Source organism: Electrophorus electricus, chromosome 16, assembly GCF_013358815.1.
Source record: "Electrophorus electricus isolate fEleEle1 chromosome 16, fEleEle1.pri, whole genome shotgun sequence".
NCBI classification, from domain to species: domain Eukaryota; kingdom Metazoa; phylum Chordata; class Actinopteri; order Gymnotiformes; family Gymnotidae; genus Electrophorus; species Electrophorus electricus.
The window spans coordinates 15,861,978-15,889,578 of record NC_049550.1 but is presented as its reverse complement, the minus strand read 5'-3'; the positions used below and the strand labels follow the sequence as shown (position 1 = coordinate 15,889,578).

Below are 27,601 nucleotides of genomic sequence, written 5' to 3'. Positions count from 1 at the left end.
TGTATCTTCACGTCTGTACTACTGTAATGCAATGATTGGACATCTGTACTACTGTAATGCAATGATTGCATGTCTGGACTATTGTAATGCACTGCTCCCATGTCTCCCTATGAATGCTATTTCAAGCCTACAGAGGGTTCAAAATGCAGCAGCCAGAGTACTATCATGTGCAAAGATGAAAGATTTACATCTACATTTACAAGAGTTGCACTGGCTACCTGTGTCATCTAGAATTGAATTTATAATACTACTGCTTACTTTCAAGTGCTTACATGGTCTTGGCCCTCTATATCTCAGTAGTATGATCATGAGGCACACACCGTCAAGGGCCCTAGATCAGCTGATAAAAACATGCTGATGGTGCCCAACACCTGACTATAGAGCTCTGAGGCTGCTGCTATGGCCCCAAACTCTGAAATTCTCTCCTAGATGACCTGAAGGACAAGATGGCTTAAAACACTTTCAAGAAGAAGGGTACTTTGGCTGTCAATGCAGCTGCACTTTGATGGGTGGAAATGCAGCTTTAAATTCTTTAAATTGTCTTTAAGTTTATTTTCTTTGTAATTTACCTTCTTGGTGAGGTTATAGATCTTAGGATGCAATAAGCTTTATTATACCTCTATTCATTCTATTTTCTGTAAAGCACTTTGTAAACTGTGTTTAAGTAAAGGCTATACAAAAAGGTTACAATTATTATTATTATTGTTGTTGTTGTTCTTGTTTACATTTACAACTAAATGTCATAAATGTAAATATTATTATTATTATTATTATTATTATTATTATTATTATTATCTTATATGGGAGTGTCAGCCTACTCCCTGTCTTTCACAGAATATGTCTTCAGCAATGAGGTGACTTATTTGGAAATGCTTGTCAGTAAATTAATTTATAGATCACTATAAACTATGTGCGTGGGTGTCCCAGACTAGGGAGAGGGAACTCTCCTACCATGTATATACACTTCTATCTTTTAATTAGTAACCTGTAGTTTCTGAAATGGTCATCCTCAAATTCCTCATCTGATAATTCATTGATTACTTGTGATAACATACAATCCATCTACTTGCAAGCATGTATTTACATATTTCTGGCACTCTGTATATAATTTGCCTTGTTAAAATTGTTTCACTCTAATAATAAGTTTGACTAAGTAAAACATGTGGTCAAATGTCTACATTTTCTCATTGTCTTTTGTAAGAGGAGGGCATTGTTAGGACACCAGATATGTTTAATAATAAATAGTAAACATCACTGGTTTGTTGGCAAGTGGGAATTTATATATTTTTTTATTTCTAAACTGGAGTTTTTATAGTAAATAAAATACCTGCTGATCAACATACAGTATGGATAAAAGAATCAGTATTAGTCTCCAAAATTCATACAAAGTATATTGATCCCTCTATTTCACTGCTTCAGTCTTGAATATAATGCTACAAATCGTTCACTAAAAATATTCAATATGGTATCCACTCACCAGTCACTCTCAGGTACATCTGTGCGATATAAACCTTGTACCCATGATCAGATTCCCAGTCTGATTCAGCTCCACACCAGTATGTACCAAAGTCCTGTACTGTTACGTTTCTGATAGTTACAGTCAGCATTTGCTTTGCTCTGTCATCATACAGTAAACTGTTTCCCTCATTTATCCATCTTCTACTCTCTGTAATTGATGTTTTATAAGTACAAACAGCAGTGTCCACACTCTTGTAGAGAAACATAGGGTCACTTCTGGTGGATTCTGAGAAACTGCAGCTGATGTTTACAATTCCTCCTACATAGAGAGTCTCACTCATAGAATTTCCACAGCATGAGTCTGTCAAAAAACATTGAGAAGAAGCCCTAAGACGTTAAGAGTGGCAGGTCAGTGCTGAAAGTCCTTGAGTAGTAATCAGAAGGTTAGTGGTTCAAGCCAAGTGACTGTTGGGATCCTGAGCAAGGCCCTTAACCTTCAGCTGCTCAAGTTGTACTCAGTCATAATTGTAAGTTGCTTTGGATAAACGTGTCAGGTAAATGTGAATCTTTTAAATCTTGCACCTGATGCACACATAATTTCCCATAGTTCACATTATCAGGGCTAAAGTGTAAATCAATAGCTCCTCACTTCCTTTTACATTGAGCTTCAATTCAGTGTAGGTGAGCAGTTGACACATTAACAGAACACTGGTATGTTCCAGTGTCATTTACACTTAGCTCTCCGATAAACACATTGAAGAATCCTGGACTTCTGTTATCTTTAATTGAGAAGCTGTCCTTATGCGTCCAATCACTGTTTGGATTTGTTGTTATTTCACCTAAACACCACTGATCCTTACCAGTCTTACAGAAATATTTCAGTTTGGTTTTGCATTCATCCTCATATCTGCACTTCATGGTGACTCCTACCCTGCATATGCAGTCACTATTTTAGAGGCCACACCACCTGCCAAAAGCATATTGACATCACACTGTTATAATGAGTCCTGTATGAGAGCTTGGATCTTCACCCTCCCTGAAGTTGGTCATAAATATGTAACGGCCCGAGTGGTGCAGGACGCACAGACTCCCTGGACAGTGACAAACGTTTATTAACATACAACGGTGGCACTGACACATAACGTAAACACCAACACTGAAAAAAGGAACAAACAAAGATAACGCAAACAGATGCAATGACTGACAACTAAGCACACACCCCTACAGCAGTTTAAATACAGACAACATAACAAGACTAAACAGCTGCAGGTGTGTGCTAAGCAACATGGGCATGGTTACAAACGAGACAAACAATTAACTCCCACTGCACACGGCGGGCCGCACCACGTGACAGTGAGAGGGGATCGTTCTGTGATCAAATAATGCTGGAAGAGGTAGTATGATGAAGAAGAGCAGTAATGGAGGACATGGATGAAAACTCACCTGCCTTCACCTTCAGTTTCACTGGTCTGTATGTGTCTGTCCATCTCTCTATATCCACTCCACACTGGTAGGTTCCAGACTCCTCCACTGTGAGGTTTCTCATTACCACCCAGAAGACTTTAGCACTGGTATTATCATGCAGAGAGAATCTGCCTTCATGCACCCATGTGTGTTTCGCTCCATTTTTTAATTTGCAGAATTATTTATTGTTTGTTTCATAACCTTCCTCATATTTGCATTTGATCCTGACTCCTCCTCCTGAATATGCTGTCACTTCATTGGTGGACTCGTCACTGCAATACATGCCATACATTCATGTAACTACAGTCCTCCTTTGTTCCTAAAATCTCTACAAAGACTTAATTATCATCCAGATTACACAATTGATGTCATGAAACTGGGAGACTCTTCCTCTCTAAATGTATACCCCAGCCAACCCCTCATTTGATACTGATGGGATTTAGAAGTGTCTGGTAGAGGATGAAGATGAGGAGGATCTCCATTATGAGGATCACAGATATCCAGACATATTGCAGGTCGTGTAGCTCAGTGATTGGTCTCTGTATCTGCACTATTCAACTATCGCAACTAATAAAAATATACTGTGAGGCAACAGCTTGATCAGCCTGTAGTTGGAGCTGTACATAAGTGAATTTATGAAAGTGTGAGGTTAGATATGTACATGTAACAGTGAATTAACTGGAAAAGAACTGAAACAGAAGGAAACGTACACAAGTGTAATAATAATTGCTGGTTAACCTTTTAAAGTAAGAGAGACTTGGAGAATGCACTAAAATACGTCATGGCACATCTTTAGCCCATGAAGCCAAAACATATGTTTGTTCACTTGAATGTTATGAGCTTAAATGTTATGAAAGGTAGTGTTATGAATGTTATAAACATACATTGTATGAAGGGCAGTGGGTAGCTCAGTGGTTAAGGTACTTGATGTGTAATCATAAGGTTGCTGGTGCAAGCCCCACTGATGCGAAGTTGCTACTGTTGGGTCCCAATAATTGTAAGTTGCTTTGGATAAAAGTGTCAGCTAAATGCCATACATGTAAAATTAACTCATTGGAGATCACTTCCTTTCAAACTCAGCTCGACACAATTACCTCATCCAAGTTGGAGATGCAGATCTCTCTCTCTTACTGGGCCAAAACAGGAACTGAGCATTCTATCATGAACTAGTTAATAAGCGGGTGAAACACAGTGCATTTTTATATAAAAAGGAAAAGTTATTTTAAAAACCCAGTCAAGTTTTTATGTACCCATTCATTTATTGTAGAACTTTAATGACTAAATAACATAAATGACTATCATTTGATCTTTTATGTTGATCTGTTATGAAACATGAAATCGATGCAGTGTTGTGTAGTCTGGCTGTGCAGTTTTGAATCCATGATTGCTATAATTTCTGCAAACCAACAGGTGTCACTGTTTTGGTGTTTGCTTTAAATGCACAACTGCTTTGACTCTTTTACCTGCCCAATCATGTGGAAGTCCCTCTAAGCCTCACAAAGCCTCATCTGACAATCCCTACTGGTCATGTCTGTCAGCAGTGTCCTTAGGAAGACACACACAAGAAAAAGAAAATGTGTCCAGGACTGGAACTCCTGTACTGGAGTGAAATCACAGGATTGGACTGGGACCTAGAACCGACCCAGACAAACAGAACACAGACAGAGTTATTCCCCTGGCTTCAGAGGACAGTAGTTGCCTGCAGTGTTTGATTACAATTGATACTTGACTGTAAAATGTTTGGAATTGCTATTTAGTATTGCTTGGAGTAAACTATTTGTTATTATGTGGTTTTCCAATGTTTTTTTTTTTTTTAAGTTTCTTTCTTAGACTGTCATTTTTTGCTTTCTGATATGTGAAAATAAAAGGTCCAAAACCAAAACAAAGCTTTAGTGCACTTCATTTTAATGTGTAAAAATCCTCAGGAAATTTAAATGAATATCTAATATATACAGTCTTAACACATCACCAGAAAAACAATGGAATGCAAATAGGAGGAACAAAACTAACCTGAAAATTACAGCACAGTATGAGAAGAATAATGATAGGGATACACTAACATGAAAATGTAGGGCCTGATGGGATATTCAGCATAAACATGTTTAATGCAATGCTCATGTGAAAAAAAGTTTATAAAATTACATTTAAACAGGGGTGTATCTTGCTTTATCCTCTAGGTGGCAGTACAGACTCACTGTCACAAATGTACACTGTCATCCCTTTTTTAGCTACTTATCCTACAGCTAGAATAGGAGAGATATTCAAGTGAATCCTTATATAATGCTACTAATCATGAAAAAAAAAAAACACTTAAAATAAACATGCATCTCTCACCTAACCATGTACATAAAGTAGTTTATCCCTCCCATCACTTGAGCAATTCATGTATGTACTCAATCATCAGTGATCATACCATACATGAACAGAGGGTTGCTAGCTCAACATTGCACAAATCTAGATTAAAAAGATCCTTTTGGTGAAAACATTGTGATTTCTTTCTTGAAGGTCTCCTTGGTAAGAGCATCATTAGATCTATCTGCATTCTTATAGAACTTCACTGTAGAATAAGAGGCAGCGTCAGCAGACGTCCCTCCTGACTGCTGAACAATCAAAACAGAAATGTGGGTAACCGAGCAATGCAGTAAATGTCCGGAGAGTGATGGTTGTAAAGCAGTAGCATAAACAGAATGTGAGAAATCATAGAGGGTTGTGGGTAACTACTGTAGTCCTCAAATAGGCTGCAATCCATATGGAATTCCTATATGTACCTAGTTAATGTAAATCATATGTTGAATTTAAGTCAAGTCCCACCACAGTCAAGTTGCTACTGTTGGGCCCATGAGCAAGGCCCATAACCCTCAATTACTCAATCATAATTGTAAGTCACTTTGGATAAAAGTGTCAGCTAAATGCTATAAATGCAAAACCATTCACCCAACAGCTTAAATTAGAGAAAACAAAACAGATAGATAGATAGATAGATAGATAGATAGATAGATAGATAGATAGATAGATAGATAGATAGATAGATAGATAGATAGATAGATAGATAGATAGATAGATAGATAGATAGATAGATGGCGAGATAGTAAGGGATACACTTACTATCATAAAACAAATAAACAATGAATTTACAATAAAAACATATAGCTCTAACCGACCCACTTCCTAGGTCATGATTGACAGTAGCATAGTCACATGAGTCCTCCTCCTTCTTACAGGTCTCCGTGGTAATGAAATGTTTATAACGATCAAGTTTTCTTATGGAACGTCATCGCTGCATAAGTGAGTCCTTCAGCAGATGTTCTTACCAACTGTGCCTCCTACTGAGTAATCAGATGGAGTTGTGGGTAATTGAGCTGTGGAGTAAATGTCCATATCATGGGTGCATGATGGTGGCTGAGCTAAAGCATAAACAGTTTGTGAGGGATAAGAGGGCTTGGTGGGTAGACCAACAGTAGAGTAGACTGTAGAAGCTCCAGTGTCAGAATGGCTTCTGGTGTCTTTAGTCTCCTCATAGTCACAGACAGAAAGTGAAACCTGAAAGCATAAACAATACATCAATAATTATGACAATAAAAGCTACGGTCTGCCAGTTGTGTTAAAAGATAGTTAGTAAACTTACTAAAATTTTGTTCATTATATGTGTTTCAGGAGTGTCTGTGTGTGTATTTTGTGCATCTGTGAACGTGCAAAAAGCTAGAAGGTAGTTTTTCACCATTAAAAGCCATGTCATGTTAGCAAGTTAATAGGAAGGAAGCTTACTTTATCTTTTTTGTACATGTGACGTAAGAAAAAAGTCCTCTGTAGAAATGGGTGAACATACATGTGTCATACAGTCATGACTCACCCCCTGGTTGTGTGAGGAGTCTTGAAGGGACTGCCGTTTGGATGATGCTGAGAAAGAATTTTGACATTGATGCAAACATTACAACAAAAACATCAAAGCCAGCTGTGAAGGTCAAAAACTTGATATTTTGACTCCATCGTCTTTTCTTCATTTGGTTTGTGCATGCATGCTCATTTTTAGTCAGCAGGGGCACCATCAGACTGCACTCTTACACCCTCTGGCATCAAATCAACCCTGTTCCTCTTTAATGAATGTGGTTAATCTACAACACAGATATATGTAGTATTCATATCTGAACATGGAGATCTGCACATGTGCTGTCCTTTACAAACCTGCTTAAATGTCCATGTGTAAAACCAATAACATAACTTAACATTGGAATTTGTTATGACCGTAACGTACAAACAGTTGAACATGTGGTAAATATTTTGGTGAATCTAATTTTCAGAATGAACATAAATATGCAAACATGTGCACAAGAGTGTGTGTGTATGTTACTTTGCTTCTTGCTTCTCTTTCTGATAGACCCAATGAGGTATGAAATTCCCTTCAGAACCAGCATGAGAAACACAGACACAAGACTGATCATAGTGAAAGTTGAAATTCCTGTAGAGGAAGCAGAGTCATAATCACTGAGCCAGTCACATTGAATCTTTATCCTGGTCATACACATGGGATATGGTTGCTATGGTGTCCTTTGGACTGATGCATGATAATGACTCTTGGGATGAGTCTTAAACTGGAACATCTGGACATACACAACCACAAGAGTGACAGATTAACTGAGTCCATGATGTGATTGGTATTGTGATTATGATTGTTGACAGTCACAAAAGGAACATTATTTAACACCTATTCTTGTGTTTTTGTATCAGAGGAAGCCGCTGTGGTTTCAGATGTTGTGTGTGCAGTTGCGCTTAAGGATGAGGATGATGAAGGTGCTGTCACTTGTGGTTCTGTTAATTGAGATGAAGAGATTAGTGGTTAAACATTCAGTTGCAAAGGAAAAAAAAAAGTGTTATCCTCCCTCCTGTTCCATGTGCGCAGTGCAGTCCTCAAGGGCTGTGGTTTCTGGTTGAGAGTACACTGTGTGTCACTGGTTGTTGCTTCTCACCAGGGTGTTGATTGGGTATAAAAAAAGAATGTTGATTGTAAATTGTCCTTGGGTCTGAGAAAGGCAAGTGTATGTGTAAATAATAATAATAATAATAATAATAATGACTGTTGTCATCAGCAGTAGATGTCTGTCTTTTGCTCAAACATACTTCATGTATGTACATTAATTAGCTCATAGTCAGCCATTTAATAAATTCCCACATTTGTCTGATATATACTGACTGCTTTTCTCTAAGAAATTGAACCATCATTCACTGTTAAAAATCCTAATACGGGCTTTTTTTCTGTTCCTCATTTAAAACACTATTAATATGATATTCACTTTCCTATTTAAACACATTTTTTAGCATTGATGTTGTGGGCAGAATATTTAGCCTCCTGAAAGAAAGTCTGCAATACTGAACATGTTATGTACTAATCAGTTACTCAGGAAGATCTGTGTGATATAGATCTTGTATCAAGTGATCAGATTCCCAGTCTGATTCAGCTCCACAGCAGTATGTACACCAGTATGTACCAGAAGCAGTCAGTTTTCATATGATCACACTGTGAATATTTGATTTGTTCAGTCATCATATAGGGATATATGTCCTTCATTTATCCATCATCCACTTTCTTTGTCAGAGTACGTGGAACAGAGACAGATTGCAGGAAACAGGTGTAGGTAATCCAGAGATGTAATCAATAAGCAAGCAGAGGTCACAATCCAGGTAGTAGTAGTCAAATATACAAGAACCAATACAGGGACAGGTAAGAGGGCAAAAAGTGAGACCAAAGGCATGTATTGATAAACCAGAAGACCATAATAATAAACAACAAATCTGCAAATCATGTCCCTCAGCACGTCATTGATAAATGTCTGAAACACAGAAAGGGTGTTAGCGAGGCCATAAGGCATAACCTGGTACTCAGTGTCCAGAATTGATAATGACGGCCATCTTCCATTCATCCCCCTTCCGGATTCTGACTAGGTTATATGCACTCCTTAAATCCAGCATGTTTAAGTACCTGGCTCTCATTTGTTCCAGGACTGAAGGCAGAAGTGGTAATGGATAGGAATACTTTATCTTGACATCATTGACCCCTTATGATCTATGCAAGTATGTAGACCTCCATCCTTGGAAATAAAAAAAATACAAAATTCTGCAGTTGCTAGGGTTTTGGTAGGATGAATATATCCCTGTGCTAATGCTTCAGTGATATAGTCCTCCATGGCTTTATTTTCTGCAGTAGATAGGATACGGACATACTCAAGGGGACACACCCCCTTCCACTAAATATATGGAGCAGTCATGTGGTGGAGTCAATCAAGGCTTGAATTACAACACATCCCTCATACAGATGGTCTTGGAACAAGCTGGAAAGATGTGTTACTCACCGCCTTGGTGTGCGAGGATTCCTTGGCTTCTGTCCTGCATCTATTGGGACTAATATGGCAATCACATAAAACATGCCCTGACTCTCCACAAAACAAATACATCCCGAGCGTCTTCTCTCATAGGAGCTGAGATGGTTGTAATCAGTAATGAAGGAACACACACAGAAGGGGGAGGGTCCAACTAGAGGTTTTATTTCCTAGAGGTTTTATTTTGGTTACGGGGCAGGTAGGAACCATAGGCAGAGGTAGTAGGGCTTGGAGTTTTCCCAGACAGATAGGAGGAATTAGGCGGATAATTGTGGTCAGTTCAGCCCGAGGTCAAAAACGCAAGGCAGAGTCCAGAAGGTGTCCAGGGGTCAGGCAGGAGATGAGGGCTGTAACACAGGCAGGATTTGGAAACCAGGAAGACCAACACTTACATGGAAGGCTCGGTATGCAAAATGAAAATGGCAATACTTCGCAAAGTGTGTGTGCTGGAGGGGAGCTTAAATAGAGAGGTAGTAATGAAGATAATTGTCATCAGGTGTGTAAAGAGTACTCTGGTAAACCAGATCAGAGATGTCGGTAGTAAGGTAGGTGTGGCTGTGACTGGATGAGCATGGTTCCTGGAGTTCGTGAACCAGCTTGCGTTTCTTCCATCTCGGCTGGTGGAGATTAGCTCTTCAATCAACTTGGACTTGTCTCGGCATGCTAATTCCATAATGTGTTCAGCATTAAGTCCCTGCCAATGTGCAGTAATCAGTGCTACCTCATTGCACCCTCTACTCGCAGCCAGAGTTTCAGGGCATAATCTACAGCAGAACAGGAACCTTGCTTCAACCTTGAACCTTGCTTCAAATTAAACAGTATCTCTCTACTTGCTTTGATTTCCATGGGGTGATCAAAAACAGCATGAACTTAAATAGTGACAAGGTTACAATCTCTTGTTATTTCTCCACCTTTCGTCCATACTGCGTTAGCCCACTCCAAAGCATTATAATCAAAGATATGCTGTACAGGGTCTGTACAGGGAGGCTGTTGGGAAAAATATAGGAAGCCTTGCAGCAAAAAACCTTTACACCCTGCTGGGTTTCCATCATATTTATCCAGCAGATCCAGATGAAAGGGAGAGACATTAGAGGTCAGTGAAGGAAGTGTAACAACACTGGGAGTTCTCACCTTCCAGGAAGTTAAAGGTGCTAGACAATGTTTTTATCTCAGTTACGAAAGGAACTAAAGCTGTAATATGCTGTTTCTGCCAGGTGAGTTCCTCTACCATGTTGCCGAGTGAATCCAGACGCTGGTGGAGCTGATTGAGTAACTGGCGTTGAGCGGCTAACGTCCAGTACCTGATGACTCCACATGTAGGCAAGGTCTTCTGTCTGAGTTGGTGCAACAGAGACGGAGTCGATTCCAGGAAAACAGGTGGAGTTTAATTGTACAGGGGTAATCCAGAGACATAGTCACAAAACAAGCAGAGGTCACAATCCAGGTAGCAGTAGACAAATATACAAGAACCAATACAGAGGCAGGTAAGAGGTCAAAAACCAGGAGGACAACATAATATTAACAAAGACAACAACTCGCAAACAATATTTCACAATCACTGAATGAATAGGAAGGTTTATATATGGAAAAAGAGAGACAAGTGACACTAATAAGCGGGGGACTGGCAACACACAAGAGGTTCATGGGTATTGTAGTCCATGGTAGGTTGTGTCCTTGTGGAAGGTTTGACACTTTTAGAAGTACAAACAGCTGTGACTACTCTTTTGCAGAGAAACTTGGGGTCACTCCTGTGGGATTCTGGGTATTTGCAACTGATGTTCCCAGTTACTCCTATTTAGCCAGTCTTATTGATTGCCAGATCTGTACTATAGAAAGTCTATTATAAACATTCAGATCACAACATGTGCATTTATTAATACTCCTGTTGTGATTCTAGCATTTACCTTGCTAATAAATGCTAATACATGTAAATATCTGGCATGTTTATCTCATCTAAGCTTAGTCTTATACCATTTCATATGACCAAGACTTTTAGGATGTAGGATTGAGAGATCAGATCTGCTTCAGACTTGTTTCCCTTACTGCTACTGGTCAGCACTGCTGCCTCACTGCTCCAGTGTCTTGGGTTTAAATCCTGGCCTGGCCACTGTCTGTGTGGACTTTGACCATTCTAGCTGTGCCTGTGTGGGTTTCCTACGGGATTCTTCTCCTATTCCAAAGATGTGTTGATGTGTTGATTTGTGATTTGTAATTGATTTGTTTCTCTGGCTGTGTGTGTGTGTGTCCTTTGATAGACTTGTGTCCTGTCCAGGGTTGGTTCCTGTCGTGTGTCCTATGCTGCTGGAATATGCTCTGACATGCTTTTTACCTTCTGTTATGTTCACCTTCACTTCAGTGTTGTAGGTTTGTAGTTTCAGTGTCATTTACACTCTGATAAACACTCCGATAGCTCTCTGATAAACACACTAAAGAATCCTGCACTTTTGTTATCTGGAACTGAGAATCTGTCCTTATGAGTCCAGTCACTGTTTGGTTTTGTTGTTATTTGATCTAAACACCACTGATCCTTGCCAGTCTTTCAGAAAGATTTCGGTTTGGATTTGTATTCATCCTCAAATCTGCACTTGATGGTGACTCTTCCCCCTGCATATACAGTCACTACTTTAGAGGCCACACCCCCTGCTAAAGACACATTGACATCACACTGTTATAATGAGTCCTGTATGAGAGCTTGGAGCTTCACCCTCCCTGAAGTTGGTAATAAATCGTGCTGGAAGAGGTAGTATGATGAAGAGGAGCAGTAATGAGGAACACTCACCTGCCTTTACCTTCAGTTTCACTGGTGTGTGCATGTCTTCCTTTGCCTTGTCTGTTATATCCACTCCACACTGGTAGGTTCCAGAATCCTTCACAGTGAGGTTTCTCATTACCACCCAGAAGACTTTAGCATTGGTATCATCATACAGAGAAAATCTGTCTTCATGCACCCATGTGTGTTTAGCTTCTGTTATTATTTGGTAACTGCATGTTGTTTCTTCACTCTTGCAGAAATATTTCTTGTTTGTTTCATATCCTTCCTCATATTTGCATTTGATTCTGACTCCTCCTCCTGATTTTGCTGTCACTTGACTCGTGGACTCTTCTATCACTGAAATACATGCCAAACATGTAAGCAGAGTCTTCCTTTGTTTGTAAAATCTTTACATTGGCTTTATTAATTATTATCCAGATTACTACACAACTGATGTCATGAAACTGCGAGAATCTTCCTCTAAATTAACAGCCCAGCCAACCCTTCATTTGATACTGCTGGGATTTAGAAGTGTCTGTTCTTACCTGAGATCAGGTAGAGGATGAAGAGGAGGAGGATCTTCATTGTAAGTTCAGGATCACAGATGTCCAGACCAGCTCCGCTCCACTCCAGACAGATATCAGAGGTTGTGTAGCTCAGTGCTCGGTCTCTTTATCTGCACTGTGTTTCACCCACGTATTAACTAGTTTATGATAGGATGCCCATGTCCTCTTCTGACCCAGAGAGAGACAGCGAGAGATCTGCATGTCCAAGTTGTATGATATAATTGTATCTGAGCCAAGTTGCAAAGGAAGTGATCTCCAATGAGTTCAAAACATTTAAGTAAACAAACAGATGTTTTGGCTTCATGGGCTAAAGATGTTTTATGACTTGTTTTACTACTTTCTCCAAGTCCCTCTTACTGGTAAACCAGCAATTATTACCACACTTCTGTATGTTTCCTACTGTTTTTCAGTTCTTTTCCATTTCATTCACTGTTACATGTACATATTTAACCTCACACTTTCATAGCTTCATTTAGGTACTGCTTCAACTACAGACTACCAGTCCTGTTTCAGCTTGCATTGGAAGCTGGCCGAGTGCCGCAGGGCGCGGGGCAGGACGCACAGACTTCCTTGACAGTGAAACACGTTTATTAACACGAAACATATATGACACAGGTGGCACTCAGACATAACACTTACAGTAAACATGACTATACATCTAACATTAAACGAAGACGTATACACGTTAACAGGAACTACACAAACCAACGTTACTGCTACAGAGTTAGGAGTTAACACACACGTAGCGACACTGACCAACAAAAAGGAGCACACACGGACAGGAGTTTGAATAGACACATTAACACTTAACAATAAACCCTGTGCACGTGTATGCAATCCCGAAGGGGCGTGGTTACAAAACAGATATTCACAGTACATGTGGATCCCCCTGCACATGGCGGGCCTTACCACGTGACTTATGGGGGAGGAGCAGTCTATGACAAATTGCCTCCCAGTATACTTTTATTGGTTTGCAATAGTGTGAATATTTCATTGTGTTGCTTTCTTGAAGGAAAAAGATATTTTAAAAACCCATTAATTTATTCTAGCAATTTAATGAGCAAATAACTATCACGTGATGCCCCCCCCCCCCCCCCAGTCACGTGATATGGCCTGCTGCGTGTGGGGGTGTTCACTCTTGTTTGTGGCCACACCCCTGTGAGGGCACACATCTGTACAGGGTTAATCGTTAGTGCTTGTTAGTCTAATTAAACCCCCTGTCAGTGCATCCCCCTGTTGGTCATTGTTAGAGTCAGAGTATAATGTGAGTATCCATGGTTGTATAGCCTGTGTTAATGTTAAGTGTGTTCATGTTCACTGTTAATGTTATGTGTGAGTGCCACCATTGTCTTTTACATTTTGTGTCAGTAAACGTTTCACAAAGTTGAGAGAGTCTGTGCATCCTGCTCCATGCCCTGTGGCACTCGGGCAGGTACAATAACATATATGAATAATTTTATATCATTAAAAAGAATTGTATCTTTTTTAAAATCATTTTTTTCTTTTATGAAGATCTATTATGAAATAGAGTGTTTTTTAGCTTGGCTGTGCAGTTTTGAATTCATGATTGCTCTAATTTCTGCAAACAACCATGAGCCACTGTTTTGGTCTCCCACCATCTTAATTTATAGAAAAGAAAACACCTGCCTAGATGGATATAAAGTTAGTGAAAGGGAAAGTTATGCAATTACTATCAGTAATCAAATAAAAATGAATTTTCAATAAAAACATAAGACTTTAATGGAACCACTTCCTGGGACATGATTGACATTACCATATTCGCATGAGTTTTCCTCCTCCTAAAAGGTCTCTTTGATAATGACATGGGACATTTACTGCTACATATGTGGGTCCAGCACAGCAGGTGTGCTGGTTAATTGTGTCATGTCCTACAGTCATGACCTACAGTATAACTCACTCCTTGGTTGTGTGATACAGTCATGACTCACCCCATGGTTGTGAAAGTAATCTTTGTGGGACTGACCTTTTGATGATGCAGAGAAAGAATTTTTACATTAACATGTGAAGATGAAAAACTGCAGGGGGCATCAGATTCCACTCTTACACCCTCTGGCATCAAATGAACCCTGTTCCTATTTAATGGCACTAACATCTGAACATTCAGATCTATAAATATGTTCTCCTTTTCAAACATGCATGTCTGTGTGTAAAACCAAGTGTGTGCACGAGTGCGTGTGTGTGTGTGTGTGTGTGTGTGTGTGTGTGTGTGTGTGTGTGTGTGTGTGTGTGTGTGTGTGTGTGTGTGTGTGTGTGTGTTACCTTGCATCTTGCTTATGCTTGTCACAATGAGGAATGAGGATCCCATCAGAAGCAGCACAAGAAACAGAGACACAACACTGATCACAGTGGAAGATGGAAATCCTGGAGAGGACACGGTCATGATCAGTGAACCAATCACATTTAACCTTTATCCTGATCATTCAGAGGTGTCTGATGAAGCTGACAATGTGAGTAGTTTTACTCCATGTTGTACAGTCCACTGTGTGTCACCACCTGTATCAGGAGAGGAAGCTGATGTGTGTTTGGATCCTGAGGATGTGGTTGGTTTGGTCAATTGTGCACTGATGTGTGATGATGAATATGGTGATGAGGTTGAAACTGTAGACTGTGGACCCTGAAATAAAGTCACATTTATTACAGTAATAGACTGTAACAACAAGCTCAACATTTTCTGATGAGGAAGTGGTCACATGGCCACTATGATGTCAGAGCATCCTCTATTCTGCTCCACAGCCTTGACAACGTTCCTAAATGGACTTTCCAAAAATATAAAGGCCATTTTAGTGTTTAAGCACAATGTGTAGGAGTGTGTTTCACCCACTTATTAAGTAGTTCATGATAGGATGACAACTTCCTTTTTTGACCCACAGACAGACATAGAGAGAGAGAGAGAGAGAGAGAGAGAGAGAGAGAGAGAGAGAGAGAGAGAGAGAGAGAGAAAGAAATCTGCATGTCCAAGTGGGATAAAATAATTGCATCTGAGCCAAGTCGCGAAAGGAGTGATCTCCAATGAGTTCATAACATTTAAGTGAACAAACAGATGTTTTGGGTTCATGGGCTAAAGATGCTTCCTGACTTATTTCACTGCTTTCTCCAAATCCCTCTTACTTGATAAGGTTAACCAGCAATTATCACACTTGTGTATGTTTCCTTCTGTTTCAGTTCTTTTCCAGTTCATTCACTGTTACATGTACATATCTAACCTCACACCTTAATAACTTGATTTATGTACAGCTCCAACTACAAGCTACCAGTCTTGTTCCAGAAAGAGCTATTCTTTAAGACCTGGTCAAGGTCAGACTGAATTGAGAAAAGGTGTGTGTGTGTGTGTGTGTGTGTGTGTGTGTGTGTGTGTGTGTGTGTGTGTGTGTGCAAACGCAACAAGGGGGAAAAATGTTCAAACATTTCAACAACTTTTGCCTCCCAGTATATTTTTATTGGTTTGCAATATTAAGTTATTATGCTGCATTTTTATATACAAAGGGGGAACACATACATATATAAAGGAATGTATATATATGTATAAAGTGATGAGACAGCGTACACTTGACACCAAGTCTGTACTGCTATCTAGAGGACAAAGCAAGATAAACAATTATGCATTAGTGTTTAAATGTAATTTTGTAAAGGTTTTTTTTTTTTTTTGTATGAGCTTTGCATTAAGCATGTTAATGTGAATATCTGACCAGGACCAAAATAATGTATATTAGTGCATTCCTATCATTATTCTTCTATGTGTTAGACTGCTCATATTAGTTAACTTTGTACACATTAAAATGAAGTATGCAGAAGCCTTGCTTTGTTTTTTGTTTTTTTATGCTTTCTATTTTCAGATTTCTAACAACAATTTACAGTCTATGTAAGAAACTGAAAGAGGTGTTATTATTACTAATGACAAGCACATGACACCTGTCCAGGTTGACATTGCACAAATCTAGATAAAAAGATCCTTCTGATGAAAACATTGTGATTTCTTTCTTAAAGGTCTCCTTGGTAACAGCATCTTTAGATCTATCTGCATTCTTATAGAACTTCACTGTAGCATAAGCTGCAGCTTCAGCAGATGTCCCTGCTGACTGCTGAGCAATCAAGACAGAAATATGGGTAAACGAGCAATGCAGTAAATGTCCTGAGAGAGATGGTTATAGAGCAGTAGCATAAACAGAATGTGAGAAATCATAGAGGGTTGTGGGTAACTTCTGCTGTCTTCAAATTAGTCTTCAATCCATATGGAAGTCCTGTGTGTAACCAGTGTGTAAAGAACATATCAAGCCAAACTGTAAATGTATGTCTCATCTGTAAACAATGGTGGTGATTGTTTATGAGAGCCACAAAACCATTGTTAATGTGGATCAACCACTCTCCCACCATCTTAACTTAGAGAAAATAAAACACTTGAGTCAAAGGGAGAGTTATACACTTTCATAAACAATCAATAAATGCATTTTCAGTAAAAACATACAACTGTAACCTAACCACTTCCTGGGTCATGAGTGACAGTAGCATAGTCACATGAGTTTTTCTCCTTCTTAAAGGTCTCCATGGTAATGACATGTTCAGAACTATCAGTTCTCTTATGGAACATCACTGCTGCCTAAGTGAATCCTTCAGCAGATGTGCTGGCCAATTGTGGAACGTGTCCTACTGAGGAATCAGAAGGAGTTGTGGGTAATTGAGCTGTGGAGTAAATGTCCATATCATGGGAGCATGATGGTGGTTGAGCTAAAGCATAAACAGTTTTGGAGGGATCAGAGGGGTTTGTGGGTAGACAGACAGTAGAGTAGACTGTAGGAGCTCCATTGTGTCTGGTGTCTTTAATCTCCTCATAGTCAAAGACAGCAAGTGGAACCTGAGAGCATAAACAATACATCAATAATTATAACAATAAAAACTATGGTCCGCCAGTTGTATTAAAAGGTAGTAAGTAGCCTTACTAATATTTTGTTCATTGTATGTGTTACAGCAGTACCTGTGTCTGTGTTTGTGCATGTGAGAACATGTGCAAAAAGCTAGAATGTAGTGTTTCACCATTAAAGGCATTCTGTTACCAAGTTTATAGGAAGGAAGCTTATTTTATCTTTTTTTGTGCATGCAAGGTAAGAAAAAAATCCTCTGTAGAAATGGGTGAACACCTCACTCCATGGTTGAGGGATACAGTCATGACTCACACCATGGCTGTGTGATGCAATCATGATTCACCGCATGGCTATGTGATGCAGTCATGACTCACCCCATGGCTATGTGATGCAGTCATGACTCACCCAATGGTTGTGTGAGACGTCTTGGAGGGGTTGGCCTTTGCATGATGCTGAGAAGGAATTTTGACAAGCAATTTTGAAAGCAAACATTACAAGAACAACAAAAAAATAAATAAAAACAAATCAATACATCTTGTGAAAGAGTTCATTTGATCTTTTTCCTGCATTGTCTGCTTAATTTGCTTTGCCCAGGCATACTCATTTCTAGTGCATCAGATTGCATTGTTCTATAATGCATGTGGTTAATCTACAACACAGACATATGTGGCACTCACGTCTAAACATTCAGATGACTTTTAACCTTGGAATAACCTCAAAGTACAAACATTTGACCATGTGGTAAATTATTTGGTGAATCTGATTTTCCAAATTATTGTGAATTTGCGAGTGTGTGCACAAGAGTGTGTGCATATGTTACCCTGCATCTTGCTTCTCTTTCTGAAAGTCACTATGAGGAATGAAGTTCCCATCAGAAGCCACACCAGAATCAGAATCACACACACAATACTGACCACAGTGGAAGATGGAAATCCTGGAGAGGAAACAGAGTCATAATCAGTGAAGCAATAACATTTAACGTTTATCCTGATCATTCAGAAATGTGTGATGAAGCTGACAGTATCTATGATAAATGTGGTGATGAGGCTGAAATCAGAATATCTGGATATACAAACACAAGAGTGACAGATTATATCGAGGTCTCATGAAGCTGACAGTAGGTGAGTAGTTTCACTCTGTGCTGTACAGTCCACTGTGTGTTAGCACATGTATCAGGAGAGGAAGCTGATGTGTGTTTGTATCCTGAGGATGTGGTTCTTTTGGTGAACTGTGCACTGATGCGTGATGATGAATGTGGTGTTGAGGTTGAAATTGGAATCTTTGGATAAATAGAAAAACACAGGAATTACATTATCTGAGTCCATGATGTGATTGGTATTGTGATTATGATTGGTGACAGTCACAAAAGGAACATTATTTGACACTTATACTTGTGTTTCTTGTATCAGAGGTGGTCACTGTGGTTTTAGATGTTGTGTGTGCAGTTGTGTTCGATGAGGATGATGAAGATGCTGAAGGTGCTGGCACTTGTGGTTCTGTTAATTGAGATGAAGAGATTAATGGTTAAACATTCAGTTGCAAAGGAAAAAAAAAAGTGTTATCCTCCTGTTCCCTGTGCCCAAAGCAGTCCCCAAGGGGGCATTGGTTTTTGCTTGAGAGTACACTGTGCGTGATTGGATGCTGCTTCTCACCAGTGTAGGTGCTGATTGGGTGTAAAAGCAGAATGTTGATTGTAAAGTGTGTGCGACGATGGGACAATGCAGAGGGCGCAAGTCATCATCTTAACGGACACACAAGTTTAATAAGTGAAACAAACAAAATGAAAAAAAACAAAACAAAACAGGAGAAACAGCACTGATCATGAGCAACACAGAACACGACAAGCGTTAAATGGCATATATCAGCTGAAAGCGCAAGGCACATGGGGTCAAACACTGAAAAAGGATGATAATTTAAAACAAGACCTTAAATACACACATTTACAAGGATGATAACAAGAGACAGGAGTGACATGAACCGTGTAACAAGGGAGGGGCATGGCAACGAAGAAACACACACACACACCAACAAGGAGGAGGGGGCTGTGCTGTGACAGTGTCCTTGGGTATGAGAAATGCACTATATACGTGTAACTAATGATAATAATGAATGTTGTAACCAGCTGTACATGTGTAGTCTATCTCATACTCAAGCATACTTCATGTGTGTACATTAAATAGCTCAGTCAAAAAAAAAAATCCCACATTTTCTTAAATATACTGACCGCTGTTCTCTAAGAAAGTGAATTCTGCAGAATAAACCATCTTGCATATGGTGAAAAATATGCTAATACAGGCATTTCTGTTCCTCATTTAAAGCACTATTAATATGATATTCACTTTCCTATATACACATTGTTTTACAATTATGTTGCATTGATGTTATGGGCAGAATATTTAGCCTCCTGAAAGAAAGAGTCTGAAATAAGACTCACTGCTCTAGTGTCCTGGGTTTGAATCCTGACCTGGCCACTGCCTGCAACTCACCTTCCTTCAGTTTCACTGGTGTGTACGTGTCTATTCATCTCTCTATATCCACTGCACACTGGTAGGTTCCAGAATCCCCTACAGTGAGGTTTCTCATTACCACCCAGAAGACTTTAGCACTGGTATTATCATACAGAGAGAATCTGCCTTCATGCACCCATGTGTGTTTGGCTCCTGTTTTAATTTGGTCAGCAAATGGTTTACTTTCCTGCAGAAATATTTCATGTTTGTTTTATATCCTTCCTCATATTTGCATTTGATTTTGACTCCTCCTCCATAATATGCTGTCACTTCATTGGTGGACTCTCCTGTCACTGAAATACATGACAAACATCCGTCTGAGTGACGTCATAGCATGTTCACGAAAGCTCGGTTGTGACATTTGTAATCACAACGAGAACACTACTGTGCAGGTGAATTCAAACTGTAACAACATTCCTGTGCTAATAACCCATGGACAAATAACTTCTTACCGTTTGGACAGTGTTGATGATGTAGAATTGCATTTCATTACCTGAGACCAGGTAGAGGGTGAAGATGAACAGGATCTTCATTCTTAGTTCAAGATCACAGATATCCAAACCAACTCCTCTCCACTGTAAACAGATATCAGAGTTCCTGTAGCTCACACCGCAACACTGTCTCTGCCTGGGCTGTGTCTTCATCTGATTATTAAACAAAAAGTGAAGATGAATTTCCCTTTTTCATGACAGAGAGGCAGCAGAAACATGTCAAGTCAACTGTAAAATCTTATAGTAAAATATTTTCAAATAACTAACAAATTTAATGGCATTAGTTAAAGCTGTCTGATATCAGAGTACAAAAGAAAAACAAATGAACAACTATATGTATGAATTTTTTAAAGGAATCTAACAAAGGATACTTCCATTATTGCAGAAATATTTGTTGTTTGTTTCATGTCCTTCCTCATATTTGCGTTTGATCCTGACTCCTCCGCCTGAATGCTGTCACTTCATTGGTGGACTCTCCTGTCACTGAGATATATGACAAACATCTATGTAAGCAAAGCCTTATTTTGTTACTGCTAATACTGTTGATTATTTTTGATGTATATTTCCAGATGTTTATTTACTGATATTTTTATTATCTGCTGTCTCTTTTCACTTCCCCAGACTGTGTAGGTGTGGTTCAGTCCTAACCCAAAAGACTGAGTGAGACACCTGCTTCTTTCTCTGACTCTGAAGTGCAGATTTCCCAGGTCTAAAATGATTTGCATGGTTATCAGTTTGTTTTGTTCTGCATCCCTTTTTTCAGATTACATATGATGTTCATACACAGGCTAAAACAGCACAAAGACACAGCAGGGGATCACAGTGAGGGAGTGAGTTTGGGAACCTTCAAGGTAGTGGCATATTCTCTTAAAGACTTCTTTTAAATAAATGGCAACCTACTTAAATGCAGATTTCACAGGTACACACATGCAACCAGTCTATTCACACTGAATAGGTCGGCGACACGAAACTGTTTAATCTAGTTTATTTATGTATACTTCATGCTCTTTTCTGCACTTGGTGACTCGACCCCACATATGCAGTTATTTCTCACAAGGCCTGAAGTCATAAGTCTTAAGTTTCCAAAATGATCATTATTCTGGTTTTCTGGCTCTTCTATCCTGGGGAGGGACTTTCACACAAACCAATAAAAGTAATGATGGAATAAAGGTATAAAAAGTAAAGCTTATTCCATCTCCAGATCTATGGGGTGCTTGTGCACATGTTGCATGTGTACGTGTGCACGTGTGTGTGTGTGTGTGTGTGTGTGTGTGTATGCGCACATGTGTGTATTTGTGTGTGTACATGTGTGTGTGTGTGTGTGTGTGTGTGTGTGTGTGTATATGTGCACATGTGTGTATGTGTGTGTGCATGTCTGTGTGTGTGTATATGTGCACATGTGTGTATGTGTGCATGTTCTATTGGCTGGATGCCAACCGAATTGTGACACATTGATGCATGTTCTAAATCAGAACTGCACACTACTGAACTGAATTGGTCAGAGGCTTTCAGACGATATGGTAAATGGTACCCTCTGAAATGCTATTGGTTGAAATACTACAAGTTATTTTCTTTTAACTTAAACTCTTTCTTTCTGTAGCCATAGAGAACCAGAAAGGCATAACAGTGGAAAGAAGTCATTTGCAGTTTAAGTGTTTCTTGTCATTTCAATCTGGAACACCTGCTGTGTGTGTGTGTGCGTGCGTGCATGTGAAAGAGAGAAAGTCAGTAAACACAAAGGAAAGAAAGCAAGAAGCTGTATATTACCTGTTGCTTTTCTTTTTCACATTGAATTATACTTCTAATTATATTGAATTATACTACTCTTTGTGGGGTATTTCCACACGCGACTTGTGTATTTCACACGTGACCCTAATCTCAGTAGTACCACAGTAATAACCCCACACAAAACACACACACAAAAACAGACACACACGAATGCACACAAAATGTGCAAAAATGCACACAGGCCCACAAATGCACATACAAACACCCCTACACCCATACCTACACCCACACCCACACCTACACCCACACCCACACCTACACCCACACACATATTGGAAGTTCTTGCCCACTCACCCTGATGGTTTCAGCATTATTCCCAAATTGTTTGGAAGCTTTCGAAACAAGTTTTTAAAACTTTTAATCATAATGTATTCAAATATGATGCACAAAAAAGTGTGTGTGTGTGTGTGTGTGTGTGTGTGTTACAAAGTACCTATTGCTCTTTTGGCATTGTTCTTCATCACAATCATCACAAACATGGCACTCACGATCCCACACCCAATCACACCTGCAGCCAGGAGGCCTCCGACATATCCAGAATTATCTACAGCAATTGGTAAACAAGCAGGAGGAGAATATGTGGATATGGTGGTCTTAAAGTGGGACAGACATCCTAGTTACATGTTACAGAGTTTATACATTATAGACCTTAATAAGGTCACACAGACCTTTTTGCTTGCATTCAAAGGCACTATAGATACTGTTATGCATTTGTATGACTTTTTTGAATGGGTTATGTGGATGTTATAATTGCTATAAAACACTCTTCAAATCATCATGCGTTCACTGATCTAGCTCCTGTTTGATATGATTGGCTCATTGACGAGCCCCTCTTGAGCTGCAATTACGTGCAGCAGACGAGCTTCCGCACGGAGGACTGGCCCATTCCTGCTCAGTGCTCCAGGCATTAGATTCCCTATTGATATTACTGACCAGGAAGAGGATTCATACAGCACCTCATCAAGGTTGATATCTGTGAGCATGTTTGCCCCTTCCTCTTAAAACATTAGGACTGCATCCTGTGCATTGAGGTTCACCATGGTAACTGTGACGTGATCTCCCTCTCCTCTCTGTTCCTAACTGCAGGACAGAGAGCCTCACTGCAGAATGGACAGCTTCACTGCAGGATGGAGAGCCTCACTGCAGGATGGAGAGCCTCACTGCAGGATGGACAGCCTCACTGCAGGACGGACAGCTTCACTGCAGGACGGACAGCTTCACTGCAGGATAGACAGCCTCACTGCAGGATGAACAGCTTCACTGCAGGATAGAAAGCCTTACTGCAGGATGGAGAGTTTCAGTGCAGGAAAGCCTAGAAAAGCCATGGAGCAAAAGAGTAGTACAGAGGCTTACATGTGGTAGGCCAAGGTGTGACCGCAGTCTCTCTCCACCCTGTGATGGAAGAGCATGGTGTGGTCTGGCCTAGAGGCACACAAAAACCATTCTCAGCCTCGGTGGTAGTTCAGTTGTAGGTGGAAACTGCACACTTATGACTGCATGCTTATTTTTCTTTTCAAAGCAAAGAGGGAAGTGCTCTTTCAAATGACACTTTGAGGCTGAAGACAGGGACAGTACTCTTGTATGAATTTAGGCAAGCAAAAGCAGCAATGTAGACTGATGTTTTATAAAATAATAAGCAGTAAGAAATGTATTTATGCATATGATATTCATTAACTCTTTAAGAAGCACGAGCAGGAAACATCCAGTTTCTGCTGTCACTTTCTAAAACCATAGCATAGAGAGAAATTCAGCTTTCTAGCTAATAACATTTTTTTGGCCAACATGAGATTTTCATTTTTAGTCATGTCCAGATGCATTATCCTGGATGGATATAACAATAGCATTTCATTAGATGAAGTTTAGTTCCACACTGATAGAATTAAACTGAATCAAATATAGGCATCTGTTATAGAGAGAGAGTACTGTACTGTACTGAGAGTACTGTGCTGCTAGAGTACTGTACTAAACCAGCACTGTACTCTGAACTGTTCTGGCTGCTACCGGTGACTGCTATGTTCAGGGTAGCATGCCATTGATTCCTATGCACAACTCGTTTTACATATGCCCAGTACTGTGTACTGCACTAAATAATTGCACTGTCTACTCATTTTGTATTTGTCCTCTTCTGTATTTATTATTGTTTATTTAATGTTTATTTAATGACATTTTTGCACTATATTGGACTGTTTGCACTTGTATAGCATGTTGTCTGTTGTACTTTTGTTTTGAAATGACAATAAAACCTCTTTGAACTTTGAACTTTGAGAGAGCAAGAGAGAGAGAGCAAGAGAGAGAGAGAAAGAGAGAGAGAGAGAGAGAGAGAGAGAGAGAGAGACTGACCTGGCAGGAAGTTCTCACCACTGTTTGTGTTGAAGCTTTCTGAACTGGCTGGCATATCTTGCACCACGTCAAGGTTGACCTCTATTAGAACATCTGTTAGCACTTCCAGTGCCTGCCAGTGCCACATCAGTACATACCAGCATCCTCTACACTGACATTCCTGATGGTCACAATGAATTCCCTCTGCTCTCTGTCATCCTCCAGAGAAAACCTTCCATAAGCCGATGAAATTGTATACCTGCTCGCAAGAGCTCCACCCTTTGTTCACGCCTGCCTTTACTGAAGTACTTTGGGTAAGATTCACTTCCTCTGTCATATGAGCAGTGAACAGTAGCATTTCCACCTAGTGGTGCTTTCACTCTGATTCCAGACTGTGGAGAACTGAGGTGAAAAACTCACACAGACAAGAAACACAGACAATCAGTAACATGGGCCCACAATCAGACACAGGCAGAGAGCGAGGGAGGTTGACAATCAGACACAGTGCGATGGTAGCACAGACCCACAATCAGACACAGAGAGACGGAAAATAAATAATCACTAGTCATAATAGTGAAGCTTGTTTTAGTCCCTTTTCTTGAACAGAACCTTTAAAATAATTTGGACAGAGACATGGAAGAGCTCTGATTTCATTTGCTCAGAAAATGAAGATGAAGCCTGTACATATGCAAGAAAAACTTAAACAAATAAACACATGAAAAGCTCAAATGATGTTGTCATAATTGCACACAGAGAACAAAGCCATGAGTGATGTCAGCAAATGGTTTGAATTCTAGGATTTTAAGCTTTAAGATTTTAACGGTGAAAGATAAAAAACCAAGGAACTCACCACCAAGAAGCATCAGACTCGTTGCTGTAATGCTCATGCTGTCTTTTGCACTTTGTCAGTCCAAACTTAGATGAAAATTCCAAGACAACAAAAAAAGGTTAAAAAAAAAGTGCTTACTTTGCCTTCTTGTGCTGTTCAATTATAATAGTTCAGGTGGAAAAGAATTAAACATCAGCCCTAGCCAGCAGACCTTGAGTTTGTGTGGAACCAAACAAGCCACTCAGTTTTTCTTCCTGCCCCAGCTAGTAGGCTAGAGTTTGTGGGTCTCTTCTCATGTTGTACAAAGTGTGTGTGTGGGCAGGTGCTATGTTTTTCATTCTGTGCTGTGACTTTTTACCAAGTCCACGTTTCTGTTTTAGTCAATAATGGCTTGAACTTCTGCTCACACAAACATTCATTCACAGTCTGGTTGCCCGACCCTATTCTAGCATCCATTATACAACACTAATTTTATCATGTGCATTTATCAGTCTATAAATACCTGTTAATATGTGTAAAACAAAACTCAGTCCAAACAATTTAGTCATAATTGTTTAATTGCCAAATAAGTCAAACATGAAAGACATGCACATGACTGAAGAAAAATAGAGCAAGCAAAAATTTTTGATCTGCTATATCATGGTTGCATTTATATAAGCAATTTGTTCTACATCTTTACCACAACAGAAGGTTCAAGTTTGAAAACCATGTATTGTTAAGAACCTTCCGAAAGGATTATTACTCAAAAACCATATTACAATAGTGGAGGGCATATGGCACTGAAGAGAATTAACACCTCAAAGTTTGCATCTGGTCATAAGGTATAACTGAATAATTTCAAATTGTAAAACTGATAAATCAATCACCTAACTGATCACTTATAAAACAATAATCTATTTTAAACTCTTATTGTCATGTCTGTCTTGTTACTTTCATGCTGCTTCCCAGGAAACAATCAATCAGTGTTAATCAACCAACCATGCCCCCTCGAACACGATCACCTCCTGGCATATGTTGATCGCCTTATCTATATACACTCTTATCTTCTGTGTTTTAGGCCCAGCTTGTCTGGACCAGAAGCAGCAGCCCCTGGAGCATCTACAAGATCTTGGTGGCATCGATGGACCGGAGAAGCTGCAGAGGATCTCCAGTCCGCACTCAGTGGTTAGAGAAGAGCAGATGACGAACGTTGTATCCCGTTGGGGTCTCCACAGAGCAGGTGGTGAAGGCCTGCTCAATCCGACCAGGTTCCCCTGGGGGAACCCGGAGGATGGGACCCTCTTTATGGAGAGGGTCCCATTCATACAGAAGGTCCTTTTCGGGGCTCTGCGACTGATGCCGGGGGACCTCATTTGTGCCCAGCGGGAATGGGCTCCTGGGGTTCTACGACGTCACACAAACCTGGAAGAAGAAGAAGAAACCTGGAAGAAGGACTGATGTGTTTTTAAACAATACAGGTTTCTGGGAATTAGTTGGCCTGGGAGATAAATGGGAGGGGGGGGGGGGGCCTTGTTTTAATAATTTTAAATGATTTCAAAGTTTGGTTTCTTTCATGCCTTTAAAATCCTTAGGGATTTGATTGTTTAATGATGGTTTAGTCAAATTAGGAGGGGTGTTTACTGTTTGTCTTTTAATATTTTAGAGTTTTTTAGATGAAAGACAGTTGTTTTTTATGGAATGTGTGATTGAATGTTTTTTATTGTTGAATTTGTTGAAATGAATGGTTGGAATAAAGTTATGGTAAAAAACAAATCTATATGCACTCTGTGCTCCACCCCCTCATTGTGAGGTTTTATTTGTGCTCCACCCCCTCTTTATGAAGTCCTGTTTGCTCTATGCCTACATCGTGAGTGTTCTCCCATAATACTGATTGCTCTGGTTTTGACCTTTTTTTACTGTTATCCATTGTTTGCTTAGATTTTTTAAACTTCTGCCCTATGTCCATCTGTCCCAGTCTACCTTTACCCTGTTTTGGAACAAGGTTTTTGGACTGCCTTAAATAAATTCAATGCTTTGCAATTGAATGCCCTTGGTTTGCCCATTATAGCACTTATAAACCAATCACTTAATATTTGTAAGTGTTATGAATCAATTGCCTAAAGGTTACAATATTTTAACTCTTATTAACTCCATATGGACACATTGCCAGTTAATAGCTTGATCTGTCATAAAGGCATTT

At 39.6% G+C, this 27,601-nt stretch overlaps 3 protein-coding genes across 5 annotated transcripts in view; all 3 read right to left on the bottom strand.

The window, feature by feature from the left end:
- Positions 1 to 1,457: 1,457 nt before the first annotated feature.
- LOC118242659 (polymeric immunoglobulin receptor-like) lies at positions 1,458 to 3,404 on the bottom strand. Its single transcript, XM_035534713.1, has 3 exons — positions 3,353 to 3,404; positions 2,902 to 3,078; positions 1,458 to 1,819 (listed from the first exon to the last, which is right to left on the bottom strand). Exons 1-3 carry the CDS (start codon positions 3,402 to 3,404, stop codon positions 1,458 to 1,460), a joined length of 591 nt encoding a protein of 196 aa, XP_035390606.1.
- A 2,522-nt stretch (positions 3,405 to 5,926) lies between these two features.
- On the bottom strand, positions 5,927 to 12,768 carry LOC113569333 (CMRF35-like molecule 5). 3 transcript variants are annotated; one of them, XM_035534572.1, is made up of 6 exons: positions 12,591 to 12,768; positions 12,073 to 12,402; positions 7,800 to 7,878; positions 7,271 to 7,378; positions 6,773 to 6,819; positions 6,341 to 6,462 (listed from the first exon to the last, which is right to left on the bottom strand). In XM_035534572.1, exons 1-6 carry the CDS (start codon positions 12,628 to 12,630, stop codon positions 6,443 to 6,445), a joined length of 624 nt encoding a protein of 207 aa, XP_035390465.1. In that variant the 5' UTR covers positions 12,631 to 12,768; the 3' UTR covers positions 6,341 to 6,442. The 3 variants fall into 3 exon arrangements, with proteins under 3 accessions (XP_035390463.1, XP_035390464.1, XP_035390465.1); XM_035534570.1 differs by lacking the exon at positions 7,800 to 7,878 and having other exon boundaries at positions 5,927 to 6,462; positions 12,591 to 12,761; XM_035534571.1 differs by lacking the exons at positions 7,271 to 7,378; positions 7,800 to 7,878 and having other exon boundaries at positions 5,927 to 6,462; positions 12,591 to 12,759.
- A 13,268-nt stretch (positions 12,769 to 26,036) lies between these two features.
- The window catches only part of LOC113568580 (CMRF35-like molecule 8), an 8,276-nt gene continuing 6,711 nt past the window's right edge, over positions 26,037 to 27,601 (bottom strand). Inside the window, exon 7 of the mRNA XM_035534559.1 lies at positions 26,037 to 26,823. Coding sequence (XP_035390452.1) covers positions 26,771 to 26,823 — 53 coding nt within the window. The 3' untranslated portion in view covers positions 26,037 to 26,770. The remainder of the gene's footprint in view (positions 26,824 to 27,601) is intronic.